The following is an 18,521-nucleotide window of genomic DNA, read 5'->3' on the forward strand; positions in this document are numbered from 1 at the left end:
GGCCCCTTGTCGATCCGCCCGCCGTCAAGAGTCGGGACTCGCTGCTTTGCTTATCGCCGCCACCGGCACGCCGTGGAGGGGTCCACGGTGGGTGACTGACTGACTGTTCTCGTGCTCACCCTGCGACTTCGGCCTGCCAAGTTTATCTTGGATGCTCTTTATTTCCGTCCTCTCTTTGTGCTCCGTCGCCTTTGTCTCCCACTCCACCGCCGTCCCTCCCTCCGTTGTGGAATTGGGTTGATCTGCCCCTGGTCCCTCCACCCTGGGGTAGCCGAACAGTCGCGGAGAAAAAGAAAAATCCCGCCGACGCAGACCAGGAACCCGAACGCCTTGTCCTTCCAAAGCAGCATATATACAATTAAACACACAGAACACATATGTCGCGATCCTTTACTGGGTGCAAGCGATGTAAGGCCCGCCGACAGAAATGTGACGAGCAGCGTCCCAGCTGTGGCCGGTGCCAGCAGGCGAGCACGCCTTGTCGGTATGCGATGCAGCTACAGTGGGGAGGGCGGGCTTTTTCGCGCTCTCGATTCGGGGCCTGCGTGGGTAACGGAGGCATGCATAAACTGGGTACGGAATCTACGCGGTTCTACTCACTATCTCACTGTCGCTAACAGAGCGGCTGTGTCTAGAGTATTCCCCCGGCGAGTTTATCTACACTACCAATTCATCCGCTACGGCGCTAGCTGCTGGCTCGATAATCGCTGCTCCCTCATCTACACCTACAGCGACGACGACTGCTACGACTAGCCTGAACTATTACATCGACCCGTTCGCCTCCCTCTCCGCCGACCAAAAGTCCCTCCTCCACCATTTCCTCAATGACGCCTCCCAGATCACTGCCTGCCATTCGGGCATGCAGCAGGAGATCTGCAAGATGCTAGTCCCTATGGCTCTTCAAACACCGTCCCTTCTTTACGCCACTATGGCCCTCTCTGCTATCCACCTCCAAGCTCTCCACAACCAATCCGAGAACGTCAAGTCGGCTCCGGAGATCGCGCGCTTCATGGCTCTCAGCCTGGAACACTTTCGCAAGGAACTGGAAAACCCAGCCAGCAGAGGGTCCGATGCCCTCCTCGCCACCGCGCGCACCCTCTGTTTAGCCGAGATCCATTCCGGTGCCATTCATCCGCACTCGTGGCGCGCGCACATCGCGGGAGCGAAGGCCCTCATGGATACCTCCAACCAGCGCGGAGTACCGTCTCCAGGCTCCCCTGAGGGGTTTCGCCGGTACCTAGACCGGTGGCACCGATCGATTGTGTCACTGACGGCGTTGACGGGGAACGGTCCGCCCATTGGAGAAGAAGCCACCGTCGCGGGCAGCGCACATGACCCCGAAACCCCGGACTACCTCGACGACTACTGGGGGTTCACGGTCAATCTGGCTGCGATCTTCCGGGCGATCGGCGCGGTATCCTGGCGAGAGCATCAGTATCTGCTACAGCAGCAGGAACAAGGGCACGAACCCACAGGTGGAGAAGTCATCGTCGACGTCGACGTCGCTCACGAAGCAGCCACCCTTGAAAGCTCTCTGCGGCGACTCATGGCCGGGGAGGAAGCCGGGACACAACCGACCTTCTACCCGGGTGTCATGGAGGGGCTTTCGGCGGATTGTGTGCGGCAGCTGATGCTCTGCAACGAGGCCTTCCAGCGCAGCGCGCTCATCCAGATCCACCGCCGCCTGTATAAGACGCCCGCGGCCGCCCCGGTGGTGCAGGATTCGGTCAAGCGGATCCTGGAGTGTACAGCGCAGATCGGGCCCTCGCCGGGCCTGAGTCCCTGGGTGATGCTCACGACGCCGCTGTTCATTGCGGGCTGCGAGGCTCGCGGGGCAGACCGAGAACAAGTGCGCCACTTGCTGGCATCTTTGCACGATACGATCCGGGTGCCGAATGTGATGCAGTCATTGAGACTGTTGGAGCAATATTGGGAGAATCAATTGGATGAGAACGAGGGGTGGACTCAGTTCTTGGGTACGCTTGTCCTGTCTCTCTACCCCCCCTTTCTCCCATGACCGGGATTTTTCGCTAACGAAAGGTTCAGATCGTATGAGGATTGATTTCATCCCTTACTAAATGAAGGAGGAAACCAGGAGCGGGAAATGAGACGGCCCACCAGGAGCCTTTTATGTGGTATGATTGATGCACTGTATATACTCAGGATGTGCGCGCAGCATATGTCGCATGGCGTTGACCTTTCTGCTTTGTGCTATTTTAGCGACGAGTTAATGGCGTTGATTTTGACTTTGTGTGTTTTTCTTTTTGTCACCTATGCATATCAGTTTCATAAGTTTTTTTTCCTTTGTCTGCTAGTTACTTACCTGCATAAACGAGGCGTGAACTGTTACACGCAAAAGGCGGGTTGGGCTGATAAAGATAGAATCCCGATCCCAGGATAAAGGGACCTCCGGATCTAGACCTTAGATAGGATAAGCCAGGGAGGGATTCAGGGGGGGTGTGGTTTCTTTGTGTCACCGTCACCGGATATCCCTAGCCCTACTCCCTTGTCGTGTGAGACATGTGATCCTACCGGTGAGACAAGACCTTTTTTGCTTTTGTTCTAATTGATCCTCTACACTCTGTACCGGTAGGTACTGCACTGTCCCTAGATAGGGTCTGAGTGTGTTCGTGCCTTTTTGCATACATTCCACAAACACCTTAATCCCTTCTTTCCTGACGTTGCGCTTTGTCTCTTCCAGGGACTAAACACCCAACAATCAGACAACCTAGGTATAGCCATTAACCACAGCATTGGCACAGACACTCTATACATAGAACCCCCTGGGGTTCCAGCACATCGCAAGTTTCAGTAGTAGGTACCGCGATTCTCCCAAAAAAGCAATACCTCCTAGCCGCCCGCCCGCCGCGCCGAGACGGCCACCGACATATGTATGTATAGTACTTAATTCCTAGCTTCTAATCAACTAGGTAGCATGGCTTATTGGGACACCATCTATATCATGCATAAGCGCCGGTAGCCTTGGTCTGTAGTATTCCGTATGCGTAGGTCTGCTCCGGCGGCTAAGCTCCACTTCCGGGGGTTGGTGTTGTTTCAGGATTTGCGAAGGCGCGCGCGTGCTGCGTGGCGGTGGGCTAGCTACGTGCTTGATTGCATGCATGCGAAGTGCGGTGATAGTACCGTAAGGTTGAGCTAAGAATAGTGGGCTTGGCTAGGAGGAGGTGGACTGCTTAGTTTGTAGCCGTACTGGTGGTGGCCGGTGATGGGCGTTTCGGGTTTATGGGGTAGGTTTGTGGTTTGTTTGTTTGTTTTGGTTGGGGTTTGGGGTTGGGTTTGGATTATACAAAGGGTAGACTAGTTGAGCTGGGTTGTGCGTGATGACTAGACTGCAGTGGAGAGAGGACAGGCTGGGTTGGGAGGATTCAGTCTTCGCGATACGACTTTAGCCGCCGTTGGATAGTGGATTGCAGCGAGTGCAGCAGGATCGGGTCCGGTCCATGGGTCCGTGGCTTTGGGGGGCGCTTACTAGTTCTTCTGACCTATGGTGCTATGCTCTGCTATGGAGTAGGGGCAGGGTCACTGCGTCTCTTACGTATGATAATCATGGCTGTAGTTAGTGTTGGAAAAGAGTAACAAACGGACCGCGAAAAGATGGCTTCCATCGAGTTGCGTATACATACAGCAGACTATCTCCAGCAACAAGTCTCGCAGTGGAGCCTGCAGCATGGAAGTCACCTCCCGAGCCGAGATAGTAGGCCGATCTCCAATGACCCAAAGATATGCACAACTCTACCTGACCACCCTCAAGCGAAGTGATCGAATACAGCAGGGATAGTCATGGACAGACTCTCTGAGAAGGTAAATCCTGGCCCGAGTGCAGGCGACTGTTGGTAACGGACCACTAGTCGGCGTTAGTTGCTGGTCGGCGGTTGGTCTGTTCTCTCCTTTTTTCTGTTTTCTTTTTTTCCGCCCTCAACTGCCCTGCTGACTCAGGCCAACTGCTTGGCTGGTTGGTTCTTGACAATGGTGATTCACTGGTGTGCAGAACGGGTTGGCATGAGGTGCTTTTTATAGATTGGCGTTACCCTGGGACCAGAGTAAGTTCAATGGTGAAAGTGGTGGCAGGTGGGATTGATGGAAGTAGAAGAGAAATGAAGCCCAGCAGCAAGACGGGATAGACAGCCGGATAACCCCTGACTGCCGCCCGAGAGCTAGTGGGGCTGATCGGCCACCCGGCTGGGCTTGGGTCTATCTTCTATACGGAGTACATACTGAATACTTACAGATGATGGGTGATGGTGATGGTGATGATAATGGTGGTGGTGGTGGTGGTGGTAAGAACAAGCAGAATGTAGTAAACAGAGAGAATCGATCTCATCAGCATAGACAGATCTCTAAGATCCTCAATAGACACTATTGTTCTCCAGTTCTTATTCTCCCACTTGTATAGATCCATGGCAAGTGACCCGCTTTGCTTCTTTAGTCTATCCTTTCTTGCCTCTCTTTTCTCTTTCTCTCTCTCTTTCTCCCCTCAATTCTCACTCTCGCTGGCTCTCCTTTTTTTCCCGCGCGCTTCTACCTCTCTCCCTGCTGCGTCTGCCAATCTTTTTGCCCCCTTTCCTCTTCGTTTCCTCTTTTGAGTTGATGCCCTGATTAATCGGAATTAATTATTGCATTTTTCCTTTTCAAGCTTTTCCTCCAGATTTTCCGTCTTTCCTTCTCCCCCCCCAATTCCCCCCAATTTCTTTCCAATCAATGGATCCTCTCCTATCCTTTCCAACTCAGGTCTCAGTCTCACACGCAGCTGCTGCCGCCCTTCCATTCCTCAGCCAAAAACTTTCCCGTCAGCCATGAGGCCTGCGTCGATCCTCAGCTGATTGTCTCTGATCTGCTTTGTTCCTGTTCGTGTCACTTGTCTCATCTTCACCAATTAGAGTGCAATGGCCCCCGGCTGGACTTCTCCGCCTCCTGCCTCGGGCGATTTCCTTCCCTCGAGTCACCCCCAATCGAACCATATCCATAACCATGACCACGACCATGTCCTTGTCCCTGTCCAGAACCAGCATGACCGTCCCGAAGCTGAAGGTGTTGTTACTTCACCTACACCTAATCAGGACGCCAATAATAATATTCTGACTATCGCCCATCACCCAGGGAGCCTTGACCCCAACCCCGGTCCGGGGCCAAGTCTCCCTAACTCTCCCTCTTCCACTAGAAGGGCTTCCACTTCCACCTCTTCTTCCGCCTTTCCTCCTCCCCATCGTCCTCCTGCGTCTAATGTCCCTCTTCCCCCCTCCCCCTCTTCTCCTACCTTTGTATCTGCCTCCCGTACTCACACTCCTTCTCTCTCCTCGCCTTTCACCGTGCGCAGGAAGCCGCTACCCCAGGATGTGGTGAACCCCTCGCGCTCATCCAGGCCTCTTTCCTCCTCTTCGTCCCTACTTGCCTCCCCCCGGGGCAATTCGCTTGCGCTTCCGGCTTCTCAGCCGGCCTCCCCTCAGGCTGCTGGCCAGACGCAGGCCTTAGTTTCTCCGGTTTCATCATCGTCGTTTCTCGATTACGTATATGACCGCCAGGACGACGACAACGACGACGACGACGACGAACACGATATATACCGACACACACCTGAACCCTACCTCGAATACCCCCGCGAACCTGAACAGCAGCAACACTCACCCGTCTCTCCTTCCAGGGACCTGGATAGGTATGACAGCCCGTCGCATTCTTGCCCGTCCCTTCCCCTCCCTCTGTAGCTCTCCCTTTGAGGGCCCTGCGCCCCTTTGGTGCTATCTTCCCTCAGCCTTTCGCAGCCCGGAGGCGGCCTTCATATGTCCGCCGATTCCCTCGCACGTTCCAGGACTAATCTCGTGTTCTGCATTCTTTTCTTTAGATTCCCTCGTGGTAGTCCGTCCTCGTCCCGTCTCAACATAGACTCTCCCGCCTCGTCTATAGGCAGCCCTGGCGACGAGAGCGAGAACGACACACCCGCTTACCATATCGCCTATTCCACCCGGTTCACGAATGCGACTCGGGTACACAATCGTCTCGTCAGTGAATCTTTTGTCCACAAACGGGTGTCCCCTGCTCTCAACCCGAAGCGCGCTACGACAATGGCATTGCACTTGCCACCGAACGTGGCACCAACTCCGCTGCACATAGATCCCCCGCGCCGTACCGGTACCTCGTCAACGATGGGGGATAGCAAGCAACCCAAGACCCCCGGCAACAAGATCAGTTCCTTCTTTGGTTGGCGGGCAGGCACCTCATCACCTGGTGCCGAATCATCCAGCACCGAGATCTCCGAATCAGGCCGTTCGCCCATCCCGTCTCCCATGCCGCCTTCATTACCCAGTGCCTCCTTCTCTATAACACCGTCCACGATGGTCCCCTTCGACCCGAGCCGCCCGCATACGTCTCTCCCGCCACGCAATCCCTCGCTCAGCAGTGCCAGTATCCTCGAGACTTCTGGAGCCCCAGCCCTGGTGGCGGAGCTCGAAAATGAGCTGCGGGAGATTAGTTCAGAGCTGGCGGGGTCAATAAGGCGGGAGATGGAGCTGGAAGACCTAGTTGAGCGACTGCAGTCGGATTCCGTCTTCGATACTCCGAATCGTCGGACAAGTGATTACTTTTCCGATTCAGGCAGCAGTTCCATTCGTTATGCGTACGAGTCGGGCGGTCGAGTCGAGGACATAGAGAAATACAAGCGCACGGCGGAGCAGGAACGAGCTCAGATTAAGGTAGAGCTCTCTCAAAAACTGCAGGAAGAGCGCGGTCGACGTGCGGCTTCTGAGGCCCACGTTCAGATTCTGGAGTCGCAGGTGCATCAGGTAGGCATCATGAGGTCCTTTCGCTTTCTCTAGCGCTAACGTATTCTTCTAGCTGCGGCGGGAGAGAGTCGACCTCTCTGATATGTCTTCCCGAACCAAAGAGCTGGAAACGGCACTCGAGGCGACTCGTCGGAAACTGGCCGAAGAGCGCCAGATCAAAGACAATTTTGAAGACTTGCTCACTGCAATGCGGGTCGAGCTCGAACAACTTCGCAATGAGCGGGATCATCTGAAGGAGAACGTAATACCTCAATTACAAGAGAGCGCTAGCAACTCTCTGCGGCAATCGTCGGATTCTTCCGAGGTAACGCGGCTCATAGGAGAGATTGAGGCATTGAAGATCGAAAATGCCTCTCTGGCGCAACTGCAAGGAAGTCGATTCGCCTCCATCGCAGAGGAGGATACCATGTCTTCTGCGCGAGGCACGGGTCTAGGTCTTTCCCGCTCGAACTCACTGGCACGTGTGCGCTCAAAACCAAATGCGCCCACTGGTCTATCTCGGTCCAACTCGCTGTCACGATCGAACTCACTCAATGTTAAGGAACGAAGCGAGCCGCGAGAGAACTTGGCGGACAGGGTCGAAGACGTCGAGGCCCAGCGTGATGCCCTTCACGAAGCTCTTCGACGCTTGCTGGACCGTCAAGCTCACGATGCTCGTGAGTATGAAAAGCATCTTAAGATGATGGAGCTGGAATTGGCTCGTGCGCAACTGGCGGAATCTCCGCGAAAGTTCGGGTATGAGAGGGAGGTCCGCAACCTCCGCGAGGAGGTCAATCTTCTTCGTCACCGGGCAGAAGATGCCATGGAGCAGAAATGGCAGTGCGAGAAGGGTCTCGCCGGTCTGAAGATGGACCTGGACCGTGCCGAGCAGGAGACCACTTCTCTGCGAGTCTTGCTACAGGAACATGATATCACGGTCCCCGATGACTACGAAACCGACCGCGACGGGTTTGCTGAAGTTTTGGTCACATCATCCTCCCTCGAGTCTGCCTACAAACAGCTGCAGGCTGACCGGGATCAAGCTGAAGCCAATGTGGCGCAGTCACCCTTGCTGGCGGAGTCGGTCACCCGGACCAACAGCCTGGCGGAGCATGTGCAGCAGCAACTTGCGAACAATATCGCGCTACGCCGCCGCTTGGCCGAGGCCATTGGCAAGGGTGAGAAGGAGCAGCAGCTGTCAGCCGCGCGCATCAATGAGATGCAGAGCCGACTCAAGGAGATGGAGGATATCCTTCTGATGGCGCAGCAATTCTCGGAGGACGAGATGGCGCGCCATGAGGAAGAAGTCCGTAACCTTCAGGAGAGCCACAATCTGCAGTTGACCCGCGTCAAGAATGGCGCTCGCAGCCCAATGGCTCTGTCTCCGAAGCCTCCGAACACCCCCTTCGGCGCGCGCTCGCCGCGCTTGGACAAAACGACCAGCGGGGAAGGCATGGCGCTAAATGAGGCGGTTCAGTTCGAAACGCTAGAGAAGCGGGTCAAGGAATTGGAGAAGTTGCTCCGGGACGCCGATTCGGAGATGGAGGAGGTTGTGAGTCGGATGAACCGTGCGCAGATCGAAGTCGCCGAACTGCAATCCGATCGGTGAGTTTCCAATTAGTGTGTGTTGAATTGACATTCTTACTAACCATTCGCAGGGACGAGGCACTTCGCCAGACCAGAAAACTCCAGGCAGAGATTCTGGCCGAACGTGAGGCACTAAAGACCTTGATTGTTTCTTAGAAGTAAACAGTGGAGACGGGTGCTGTGCATCCACCCCGCTTGTACTGTATATGGTTGAGAGAATTTCGCCAGAGGCGCATGTATATAGATGATGATCATCAGTGATCTAGATGTATAATATCATAGACTAATTTCGCATGTTTCAGACATTTTGTGCCCTGTGAAGGGATGAAGCATTAGAGAGTCTTCGCATACCACGCAGACAACAGACTGTGGACGTTGCTACCGCCTTCGTTAACGGGGAATATGCAGGCAGAATCCACAAGCGCCGTTCAGAATACATGACCAGGGGAGTGAAAAGTTGCTCAAAGGAGTTCGCTTCACTTGGCCTACTGTAAGTTCTTTGATAAGCTTCCTTCAGCGGGAGAGAGTCGCTTCGATCACAATGCAGAGAATGAATGATGCCGCCCACCATAGTCATTTCGAGCCTGCCAGCAGAAGACCCCAGATCAGCAGGCGGTGTAGAGGAGAGCGCGCTTTCACCCCAAAGAACAACAGCGGGAGATTATCACCAGTAGTTGTTTGTCCGGTTTGTTCTCATTATTTTTCCCCGCAACCATCCTCTTTATCACCGTCGTCTTTCTTACCTCTTTCAAATCAATGTGCATGAAAGACCTCATCGTCATGACTATATAAAGCCTGTAGACTTCTGTGCTTTTCCTTACTGTCCCACACTGAACCACCGTTTTCACCTGGAATCGACTCCGCCTCAGACTTTCTACAACAACAATACCGACTCCATCAGACAAAAAAACAAAGGAGCGTGAGGTTAGCAAAACAAAAAGCAAAGGAAAGGATGGATTATCTTCCAGGTGAGTCTTACAATTACAACAGCCGGTCGTCGAAAGCCACCCCTCGCCGGCGCAACCTCGACTCGGATAGTCGATACCCAAGGATCACTGGAGGAAGTATGAGCAGCATCAGCAGCAGCGGCGGCGGCGGTAGCAACAGTCGCCGCAGCCGCAACCACAGCCGCACACTTTCCCAGGAGGTGATCCCCTCCAGCACCAGCACCTCTCTTCCCCAGGGCAGGACCAGAACCACTCGCAGGAGAACCGGCGCTGCCCCAACTCCCCAAGAACACCCATCCGCATCCCCCCCACCCCCATACTCCCTCCACCCCCACGCCGACGAGACCACCGCTAACTCGGACGACCCCGGTCGTGACACAGACTCGATCGCGCAACACCTCACCAGCACCACCTTCTCCGCGCTCACCACCCACCTGAACACCACCTACCTCACCCCGGCGCTCACGCACCTGCGCTCCGCCTACATCGACCCCTACCTCATCCGCCCGGCCGCCGGCTACCTCGCCAACTCGTCCGCCGCAGGCGCCGGCGGCAGCAGCCCCGCGATGCCCGACCTCGTCTCCGTCGTGCTGCTAGTCGCCATCCTCTTTATCTCGCTCAAGGTGCTCGACTATGCGCGCCGCGTCGTCATGTTCTGGGTTGGCCTGCTGTGGGCCCTGATCTGGTGGGGTACCATCGTCGGCCTCGTGCTCTGGGTATACCTCCATGGTGTCGAGCGCGCCGCGCAGGATGCGGGCTGGTTGTTTGGGATTGCCCGTGGGTTCTTGGGTAGGATGATTGAGCAGGTGGAGCGGCGGGGTGAGTATTATCAACAACCGCAGAGAGGTGCGGATGGGGGTGGTGTTTTTGGGATGGGTGGTATGGGTGGTAGGGCTCAGCAGGCGCCCTTGGGACGGTGGTGATGTTATTACCTTTCGCTCCAGGGATCTCTGTGTTTGGTTCTGTGAAAAGTAGGAGATGCTGGGGTTCGATTGGTTGAGTTGGGCGTGAAGGGGTTGACGTGTGAATGTGCTTTTGAATGCTTAGATGATTGAATGCCTTTCTTCCGAGGTATACCTAGATTTTCTGCGAAGGGATTATTTCTATTTTACATATATGATTTTATTATGAACGTGCAGTGGTTTGTTGCAAGAGTGGCAATTGTGGTTTTTGATGTGTTGTGGTTTTTGATTGGATTTGTAGATTGTAGTTCTGTCGTTTTACACACGGCAGCTTGCGTTGTTGTAGCTCTGGCGCGATGAACAAAGGCTCCGGTGTCGTCATTCCAGATGTTCCGACATCGGACAGAACGGTTGGCGGGCGTCTGACTTGTCTTGCTTTGCAGATCCGATGCGATCGATCGTCTTGCCTCTTTTGCCTGGCTTCTAGCCCAGCCCTTGGATGATGATGGTCTCTCCTAGCTCATGCAGCTTGCATCCAAAGAAGCGGTGGGAGAGTGACATTCCTGCTCGCAAGCGACATCTCCAGGCTAATCGACCCGGCAACCGGCCTGCGTGAACTGGACGTCCAATTGACATCCTGCGATAACGAATGTCGGTAAACACTATTTGTCTGTATGTCTGAGAAAGCGCCGGGGGGAGGGGGGTGGGGGCGATTGATGTGTTGTCGTTCCAGCTGATCTTCATTCCTCGAAATCCCCTGCAGCTTCACACGTCCCAACCACACACCCCCTCACATATCCCCATCCTCATAGTCGACCTCTTGCGCGTCATTCGGCTCTCGCGGCTCCTGCGCTTCATGATACTGGATGGCATCGTCGATGTGGCTCAATACAGCGGCGACGCTGTCTTCGTCCTGGGCCTCGAGCTTGAGGAAGGAGACCATGCTGAAGTCGTCGATGAGCTGGCCGACAGCGCGGTTAAGCTGCTGAAACGCGCCGCCGCTGAGCAAGGTCTCCTTGTTGGCGGGATCGCCAGCTGCTGGCCCCTCAGTAGCTTCATCATCGTCATCCTGCAGTAACTGCACATCGACATTAGTGAAGCGCTTGAGCTCCTTGCGCGAAACCATATCCTTGACCTGATCCATTTTAGTCAGGATGTTCACGTGCGGCATCTCCAGCATCAGCATGGCGGACATGGCGCTGAGCGTGCCGGCGAAGAACTTGGCCTTGTCGACGACAAACGTGCTCTCCAGGAGGTAGGCCGCGCACATATTGATGTTGAGCGGGCCGGCGCGCGACAGGAACTGCACCAGCGACGGCAGCAGCGGGATGTGCGTGTACAGCTCGATCTGGCCCGGCATGTCGAAGATGATGAGGTACTCCTCGCTCAGCGGATCCAGCGCCTCCGTCAGGAAATCCAGGTTCTGCAGCAGGAACTCGAAGCAGTAGATCAGCCCGCCGTTCGGCCCCAGCCCCAGCTCCTCCATCACGTCCTCCAGCGTGATCAACTCCCGGATGTCCAGGTCCGGCTCGTAGCTGAACGTCTCCGCCGCTGGGTCCAGATTCACGTAGAAACAGCTCCGCCGCGTGTGCTGCAGGTGCTGGATCACCGCGCTGCAGAACGTTGTCTTGCCTGCCCCCGCTGGGCCCATGACCAGCACGCCGAATTTGGACATCGCGGGAATGACAGAGAGAGAGGAAGGCGGGGGTAGAAACGTAAAGACCGATAAGAGGGGGAAAAAAAAGTAACCTCCGAAGGGAAGGTCGGAGATGAGGGGCAAGGATGTTCGTTTCGTAAGCGCAATCTAGTATGACGCGACAGTAACGGACTAGATTGAAAAGGCCCGAACGTGCGAGTTAGCAACTTAACTAGCTAGCCCCCACGAGTTAGGTTGAGATTGGACTGGATGGATGGATGCAGTGGGATTCGGAGAAACGCAACAATAGGTTTGGCCAACGCAATAATTCGGATAAGCAGGAAGCGATGAAAGCCCGCGGGCGGACAAGTGAGGCAGATTGTTGAAAAGTCCGGCCGGCTCTTCCCCCCACCGCCCACCTCACCGCACGCATGGACGCTTCAAACGCTCCGATTGGCTCCTGGCTGCCCTCTCGACCAGTTTTTCTTTTTTTCTTTTTTTTTTTTTTGCTTGGACTTTTTTGTTTTACTGCCCCCCGTCACCGCCGGAACTAAATGGCGCCATCGGAAAGACAATAATACGGGGAGGGAGAGAGACCATCGGCACGTGCAGCCCCTCCATTCCCATTCTTCTTCCCTTTCCCTTTCCCTTCCCCCCTCCCGCTCGCCCTCTCGCCCTCTTTTTATTCTTTTAATTTCCCCCCCCCCCTCCATTCCTTCGCTTACTTCTTCTTCCTCTTCCTCCTCTCTCTCCTCCCATTCTTCTCTCTCTCTTCCTTCTCCTCAAGTCACACCTCTCTCTCCTTTCTTCCTCCCCATCACATATCTCCTCTCATCACAATGGGCAGCGTCGCTAACCCCAAGACCGGAACTTTTTTGTTCACCTCCGAGTCTGTCGGAGAGGGTCACCCTGATAAGATTGCGTGAGTTTCTTCGCTGTTCTTCGCTAGAAGAGCCCAATGCCTCCTCCCAGACAACTCACTAACGGCCCAACAGTGATCAGGTCTCCGATGCCATCCTCGATGCCTGCCTTGCTGAGGACCCCCTCTCCAAGGTACGTGCCCCTCCACCTCGGGTCTTTGCGCATGCTCTCTTCTGATTGGCTGCCGCGATCTCCGCGGGGATTTTTTTTTTCTCTTTGTACATCGAACCAATCACTAACGCGCACCACTAGGTTGCTTGCGAGACTGCCACCAAGACTGGTATGTATTGTTCTCTCGTCTTTGTCCAATTGTTATGCTAATCCAACCATAGGTATGGTCATGGTCTTCGGTGAAATCACCACTCAGGCCAAGCTCGACTACCAAAAGGTCATCCGTGGTGCCATCCAGGACATCGGCTACGATGACTCCGCCAAGGGCTTCGACTACAAGACCTGCAACGTCTTGGTTGCCATTGAGCAGCAGTCGCCCGATATCGCCCAGGGTCTGCACTACGAGGAGGCCCTCGAGAAGCTCGGTGCCGGTGACCAGGGTATCATGTTCGGTTATGCTACCGATGAGACCCCTGAGCTCCTCCCCCTCACCCTTCTCCTCTCCCACAGACTCAACAGCGCCATGAAGGAGGCCCGTAACAACGGCTCCATCCCTTGGCTCCGCCCCGACACCAAGACCCAGGTCACCATCGAGTACGCTCACGACAACGGTGCCGTCAAGCCCCTCCGTGTGGACACCATCGTCATCTCTGCCCAGCACAGCGAGGAGGTCACCACCGAGGAGCTCCGCGCTGTCCTCAAGGAGAAGATCATCAAGAAGGTCATCCCCGCTGAGCTTCTTGACGACCGCACCGTCTACCACCTCCAGCCTTCCGGCCGCTTCGTCATCGGTGGTCCCCAGGGTGATGCCGGTCTCACCGGTCGTAAGATCATCGTCGACACCTACGGTGGTTGGGGTGCCCACGGTGGTGGTGCCTTCTCCGGTAAGGACTACTCCAAGGTTGACCGCTCGGCTGCCTACGTTGCCCGTTGGATCGCCAAGTCCCTCGTCACTGCTGGCCTTGCCCGCCGTGCCCTGGTCCAGCTCTCCTACGCCATCGGTGTTGCTGAGCCCCTCTCCATCTTCGTTGAGACCTACGGCACCTCCGACAAGTCCTCGGACGAGCTCGTCGAGATCATCCGCAAGAACTTCGATCTCCGCCCCGGTGTCATCGTCAAGGAGCTGGACTTGGCCAAGCCCATCTACTTCCAGACCGCCAAGAACGGTCACTTCACCAACCAGTCTTTCTCCTGGGAGAAGCCTAAGGCTCTTAAGTACTAAGCGCGCCCAGCGCTGTGCCCGAGCACCTGCTTCTCTTGTGAGTCTGTTTGCGTTACGAATGTGATGATTTTGCTTTGTTTTCAACAACTCAAAGCATGAGCATAGACATGTCAAAAAAGCAATTGTCTTCTTTGGATTGTTTGTCCATTTTTTTGCATGGTCGTCTCCACAAGAGGCGGGTTCGGCGAGGATAAATTCAACATGATACCACTTTTCATATATTGGGAGGGTTGTTACACGGCGTTTTCGGGAGCGAAAGTCTTCAACAGTGCCTCCTCCAGGGTCCCGGGGGACTCGATGGGACACAGACCACGAGTAAGCTCGGAGTCGCGCGGCGTGTGGCTCCGGTGGGGTGGTGTTTTCCGTCCGGTCTCTCGGTCTGGACTTTCGGATGTTTCCGATGGGAGCAATCGCATAGGTGGCGGAGAAGGGACGAATGTTCTTTCTGCCGCCATGGGATGCTAATTTAAAATTAGCAATATAGATTAATGAAGGGCAGGCGTATGCCTGTGTGCTGAGAATATGGTTTATCTGCTGTAATTTGTCGTAATCATAAATGTACTGAGATCGTCTACATGGCTTGGATAGAAACAATGAGTGCAGGGTATTTCTAGATGCAAGAAAGCAGTGGGCAGGTCTCAGATTCCGAGATTGTGCCCAAGGCCCATTTATCCGCATTGGGCACTGGCCCCGCGCTCGGGGTTGCCGCGACGCGTGACGGCGCCAAGACGGACGGGGATCGCGTCGCTGTCGAGCCTTTTCTCTTCAACATCACATCCACATTAGATATAAGACCTTGTTATACGTTACCTCACTAGGTCGCTTGCGCCTTTGGTTTTCACTCTCTATTCTGGGAATTCACAGCATGAAATAACCACACCACCTCCATTGATCAAAGCCCATGGCCTCGCATGTTCTCCCCGGCGTCCTCCAACCCATCCCTCTAAACCGAGTTCCTCACGCCCACCATCAGCACAATGAAAGCATCAGTGCCCTTCCCCCGCTCAAGAAACGCAAAACAAGCCTCGACCCCAGCACTACTCTTTCTCTCGCTACCTCTAAGCAAAATGACTGGCTCTCGCAACCGATTACCATCCGTGTATGTTTCCTTCAACCCTCTTCTTCACGCTTATACCTTGAACAATTGCCCGTGATTCTTCCATTCCTATCTATATTTCTCGTACATGATACACACTTCACTTCACTTCACTCTACACCCACCGTACAAAGAACTAACAAAACCCAGGCCCCAAGCCCATCCCTCACCCACGACGAACCCTTCATCCTCACGCCCCTCGCCTTGATCCCGCGCTCCCGCCTTCCGTTCGCTTGGTTGGAGCCTATGACTGTCTTTCCAACTTCTTCAACGATACCCTCTCCGCAGATTCAGTCGGGCTGTTTCTTCGTCGCGCATATTCCGGTCCTGGAACATTGTGCTGCGGTAGCTGGGAATGGAGCCCGGCTGGGAAGAGAGCGTGAGGGTATGGTCCTCGCGGCGAGGATAAGTTCTTCCTCGGGGGAATTGGTCGTTGTTGAGAGGGTTAAGAGGGGGGTTTTTGCTTTATTAAGGGTTGGTGCGGGGGTTGGGGAGGGGGAGTTGGTTGTTGCTTCGGTTTCTGGTAAACAGGGGGTCTTTGATGAGGGGGTTGTTGGGCGTCGGGATGAGGGTGGTGAATGGGAGGGAAAGGGCGTGGTTTCACTAGGAGGAAGGGGAGGAGGAGAGGGTGAGTGGTGGGAGGCAGCTAGGATTGAGGAGCCGGGTCTTGAGCATGGGGTACCACGCCTCGGGAAGAGGGCGCGGGTCGAGGTTGCTGTTGTTTTTGCGGGGGTGGAGGGTCAGGTGCGGCCGCAGGTGGAGATTCAGAATGCGGATGCGGTTGGGTTGGAGGGGAGCGCGAGTGCTGGGGTCGAGCCGGGGCAGGGTGCTGCTGGTGAGGGCGCGGTGGTTGGGCTGGATGCCCCCGCTGATACTGCTGGTGCTGGTGCTGGTACAGAAAATGTGGATGCGCTGCGGTCGCCGCAGGAGTTGTTAGATAACCTGCGCGAGCAATACCTCCAGGCGCTCTATATCTCGAAGGTGAGTCTTGGTGTTTTCCCGGGTGGGATGCGAGTATGCTAATGCGATCTAGACGTCGGTGGCGTACTTCGCCAAAGGTCCGCTGGCGCGTTGCCGGTCTGCGTTTCAGTCTTCGGAGTCGGAGGGCAGCAAGCCTGCGGATTTGATTGCGTTCTACCGGGAAGCTATTCTCGTGGCAAAGAAGATGGATCTCAAGTACCGCGAGACGCTGCCTGCGATGCTGAATGATGTTTTGCTCACCCTGTCGGACGATGAGGCAGCGACCAAGAAGAAGAAGCGCAAGAACGCAAAGAAGACACTTGGCAAGAATGGGCTCTACCCAGAAGAGCCTGACCTGGTCCGCAAGTGGTGGAAGAACCGAACGCTCAACGATCAGGGAATGCCCATGGAAGGTTCCGTATCGAGGGAGACCGAGTCCAAAAAGATGATTGCGGATTTGCGCTTGCGCGAAACGCAGCTCCAGATCCTCCTCATTCTGGAGACCATGTCTCTCGAGGCGGCTGCTGCGGAGGGTGATCAGAACAAGCCAACAGGCAGTGCCGAGGATGCGCCAGAGGCACCCACTAAGAAGGAGCCGAAGTTCAAGAAGAAGCAGGATTTGAACACCATGTTGGAACTTCACCTCGATCGGCTTTGCATCTGGTATGCTGTCAGCTTCGAGGAGACTGTCGTCCCGGATACGTCTGCAACATACGGTAACAACCATCTCTCGGGCAAGAAGGTCGAGAGTGACGCTGTTCGCGACTTCTGCACTGAAGTGATCATCCCCTTCTACGCGTCGCGTCTGCCGGACAAGTGCAAATCGATCACTCGGAAGCTGGGCGTGTCGAGCGCTATCTCGCCCTTCCCGAAGCAGCCTCAGGCGAAGAAGGCCCCTCGCGGAGAGCCTGGCACTCCTGTTGAACGGCAACAGGCGCAGAAGCAGTCTCGTCGTCGCACCTTCCAGCGTGTGCTGACAGACCAGGCGACGTCCCAGACTCGCCATACGCCATCTCTCAGTCGATCGAACACCACGCCGGCCCAGGCTGAGGCCAGGCGCAACTCCCTGGATCCTTTGCTACCGGTCGTCGGAGCAAGCGTGCGCGGGGGAATCCAGAAGGCTAAACGCGCCGAGAACCGCGAAGTAGATTTGAACGCTGTGGCACGTCAGCACGAGACGAAACTCAAGAAGATGCAGATGCTGGTGGAGCAGAAGAAGGAACTTGATGCAGCGATCAATGCTCTGCGCAAACCCAACCGTGAGCTTGTAGCCAAGGACATTGCCGACGATGCCGTCAAACGGCATTCCACCGGCACCGTCATCAGCACCAGCTCCCGGAAGCCGAAGAATCCCGTGCGCAACCCTATGGGACAAGGAGTGCAGGTTGCGGCGACGCCTAAGAAGGGCAGTCGCAAGAAGGATGCTATCGTGGGGATGCCTCCCCTCCCCCCGACATTTGTACAGTCATCTTTCATTTCCAAGCCAACATTGTCGATGTCATCGCCCTTCAACAGCGAACCTCAGATGGTTCCTGGCTCGACTATTCGGTCTGGGTCCTTGTTCTTTGGATCATCTAGTCATGGCCAAAGCGGCGCAATTCAGGAAACACCAATTCGCCGGCCACCGCAGCCACTCTTGGCTGATCCCACGGCGTCGCCTTTGTCGAATGGCCCCAGCGCCCTCTTTCGCGTTCCGCCCCGTCAGCCAGTGCCAGCAGCACCGCGCTCGATGGAAATGGCGCCCTCAACTCCGGTCCAGTCCCGTCGACACGTGGACACCTTCCTTCCGCGAGTCAAACCATCCATGGTGATGGAGACACCCCCCAAACCAGCCCCTATCCCTGTCGCTCTCCCCGCTGGGATCCCTATTCCCGAGGACAATCCCGTCCCTGGCCATGTCCTATCGGTCGAGACCCCTGCCAAGGCGCCGGCAACCGTGTTGAGCACACCGGTGCGGAAGCCCAGCGCTGCCAAGCTGATGGTGCCGGCCACGTCAGCTGCAGTGCCGGTGACGCCAGAGAAGTCGATTTACTCGGCATTAGGGTGGGATGATGATGACGATCTTGCAATGTAGGCGTTCGAGCTTTTTGTTTCATGTTGATCACCCCGTCTGTCAGCGGCGCTTTCTTTCTATATTTTTAGCGGGCGTCTTGTGAGGAGAATATATTATTTCAGATCTGCACTTGTGGTCTGTCGTACCAGTTAAGTGATATATGCATATAATGACGCTGCATAGAATCGAATGGCTATGCTATGCTCTTCCAATAGACTAGATGTGGCCTTGGATATACAGAATGATTTGAACCAGGCCGGTGTTGTGAATGGTGTTCAACAATCTATGAGACCATTCAATATGGACTATCTTCACT

The 18,521-nt window shown here is 55.3% G+C and overlaps 5 protein-coding genes across 5 annotated transcripts; 4 read left to right on the forward strand and 1 right to left on the reverse strand.

The window, feature by feature from the left end:
- Positions 1–377: 377 nt before the first annotated feature.
- BO97DRAFT_470910 (uncharacterized protein) lies at positions 378–8,591 on the forward strand (the record flags this gene model as incomplete). The annotated part of the gene is made up of 6 exons (XM_025699998.1): positions 378–573; positions 636–1,976; positions 2,177–2,184; positions 5,940–6,791; positions 6,844–8,375; positions 8,429–8,591. The coding sequence occupies 6 exons, from the start codon at positions 378–380 to the stop codon at positions 8,511–8,513; spliced, it is 4,014 nt and encodes a 1,337-aa protein (XP_025550571.1). The 3' UTR covers positions 8,514–8,591.
- Positions 8,592–9,066: 475 nt separating this feature from the next.
- Positions 9,067–10,402, forward strand: BO97DRAFT_406100 (Apq12 family protein). Its single transcript, XM_025695342.1, has 2 exons — positions 9,067–9,325; positions 9,686–10,402. Exons 1-2 carry the CDS (start codon positions 9,310–9,312, stop codon positions 10,225–10,227), a joined length of 558 nt encoding a protein of 185 aa, XP_025550572.1. The 5' UTR covers positions 9,067–9,309; the 3' UTR covers positions 10,228–10,402.
- A 210-nt stretch (positions 10,403–10,612) lies between these two features.
- On the reverse strand, positions 10,613–12,282 carry BO97DRAFT_94560 (putative signal sequence-binding GTPase GPN3). Its single transcript, XM_025701158.1, has one exon. It carries the CDS (start codon positions 11,879–11,881, stop codon positions 10,997–10,999), a length of 885 nt encoding a protein of 294 aa, XP_025550573.1. The 5' UTR covers positions 11,882–12,282; the 3' UTR covers positions 10,613–10,996.
- Positions 12,283–12,681: 399 nt separating this feature from the next.
- Positions 12,682–14,096, forward strand: BO97DRAFT_346870 (S-adenosylmethionine synthetase; the record flags this gene model as incomplete). The annotated part of the gene is made up of 4 exons (XM_025691829.1): positions 12,682–12,764; positions 12,838–12,895; positions 13,016–13,043; positions 13,096–14,096. 4 exons carry the CDS (start codon positions 12,682–12,684, stop codon positions 14,094–14,096), a joined length of 1,170 nt encoding a protein of 389 aa, XP_025550574.1.
- A 783-nt stretch (positions 14,097–14,879) lies between these two features.
- On the forward strand, positions 14,880–18,312 carry BO97DRAFT_478466 (uncharacterized protein). The gene is made up of 3 exons (XM_025700629.1): positions 14,880–15,195; positions 15,343–16,173; positions 16,226–18,312. The coding sequence occupies exons 1-3, from the start codon at positions 14,998–15,000 to the stop codon at positions 18,224–18,226; spliced, it is 3,030 nt and encodes a 1,009-aa protein (XP_025550575.1). The 5' UTR covers positions 14,880–14,997; the 3' UTR covers positions 18,227–18,312.
- The last annotated feature ends 209 nt before the right edge of the window (positions 18,313–18,521 follow it).

The sequence above is a fragment of the Aspergillus homomorphus genome, assembly GCF_003184865.1.
Source record: "Aspergillus homomorphus CBS 101889 unplaced genomic scaffold BO97scaffold_22, whole genome shotgun sequence".
NCBI classification, from domain to species: domain Eukaryota; kingdom Fungi; phylum Ascomycota; class Eurotiomycetes; order Eurotiales; family Aspergillaceae; genus Aspergillus; species Aspergillus homomorphus.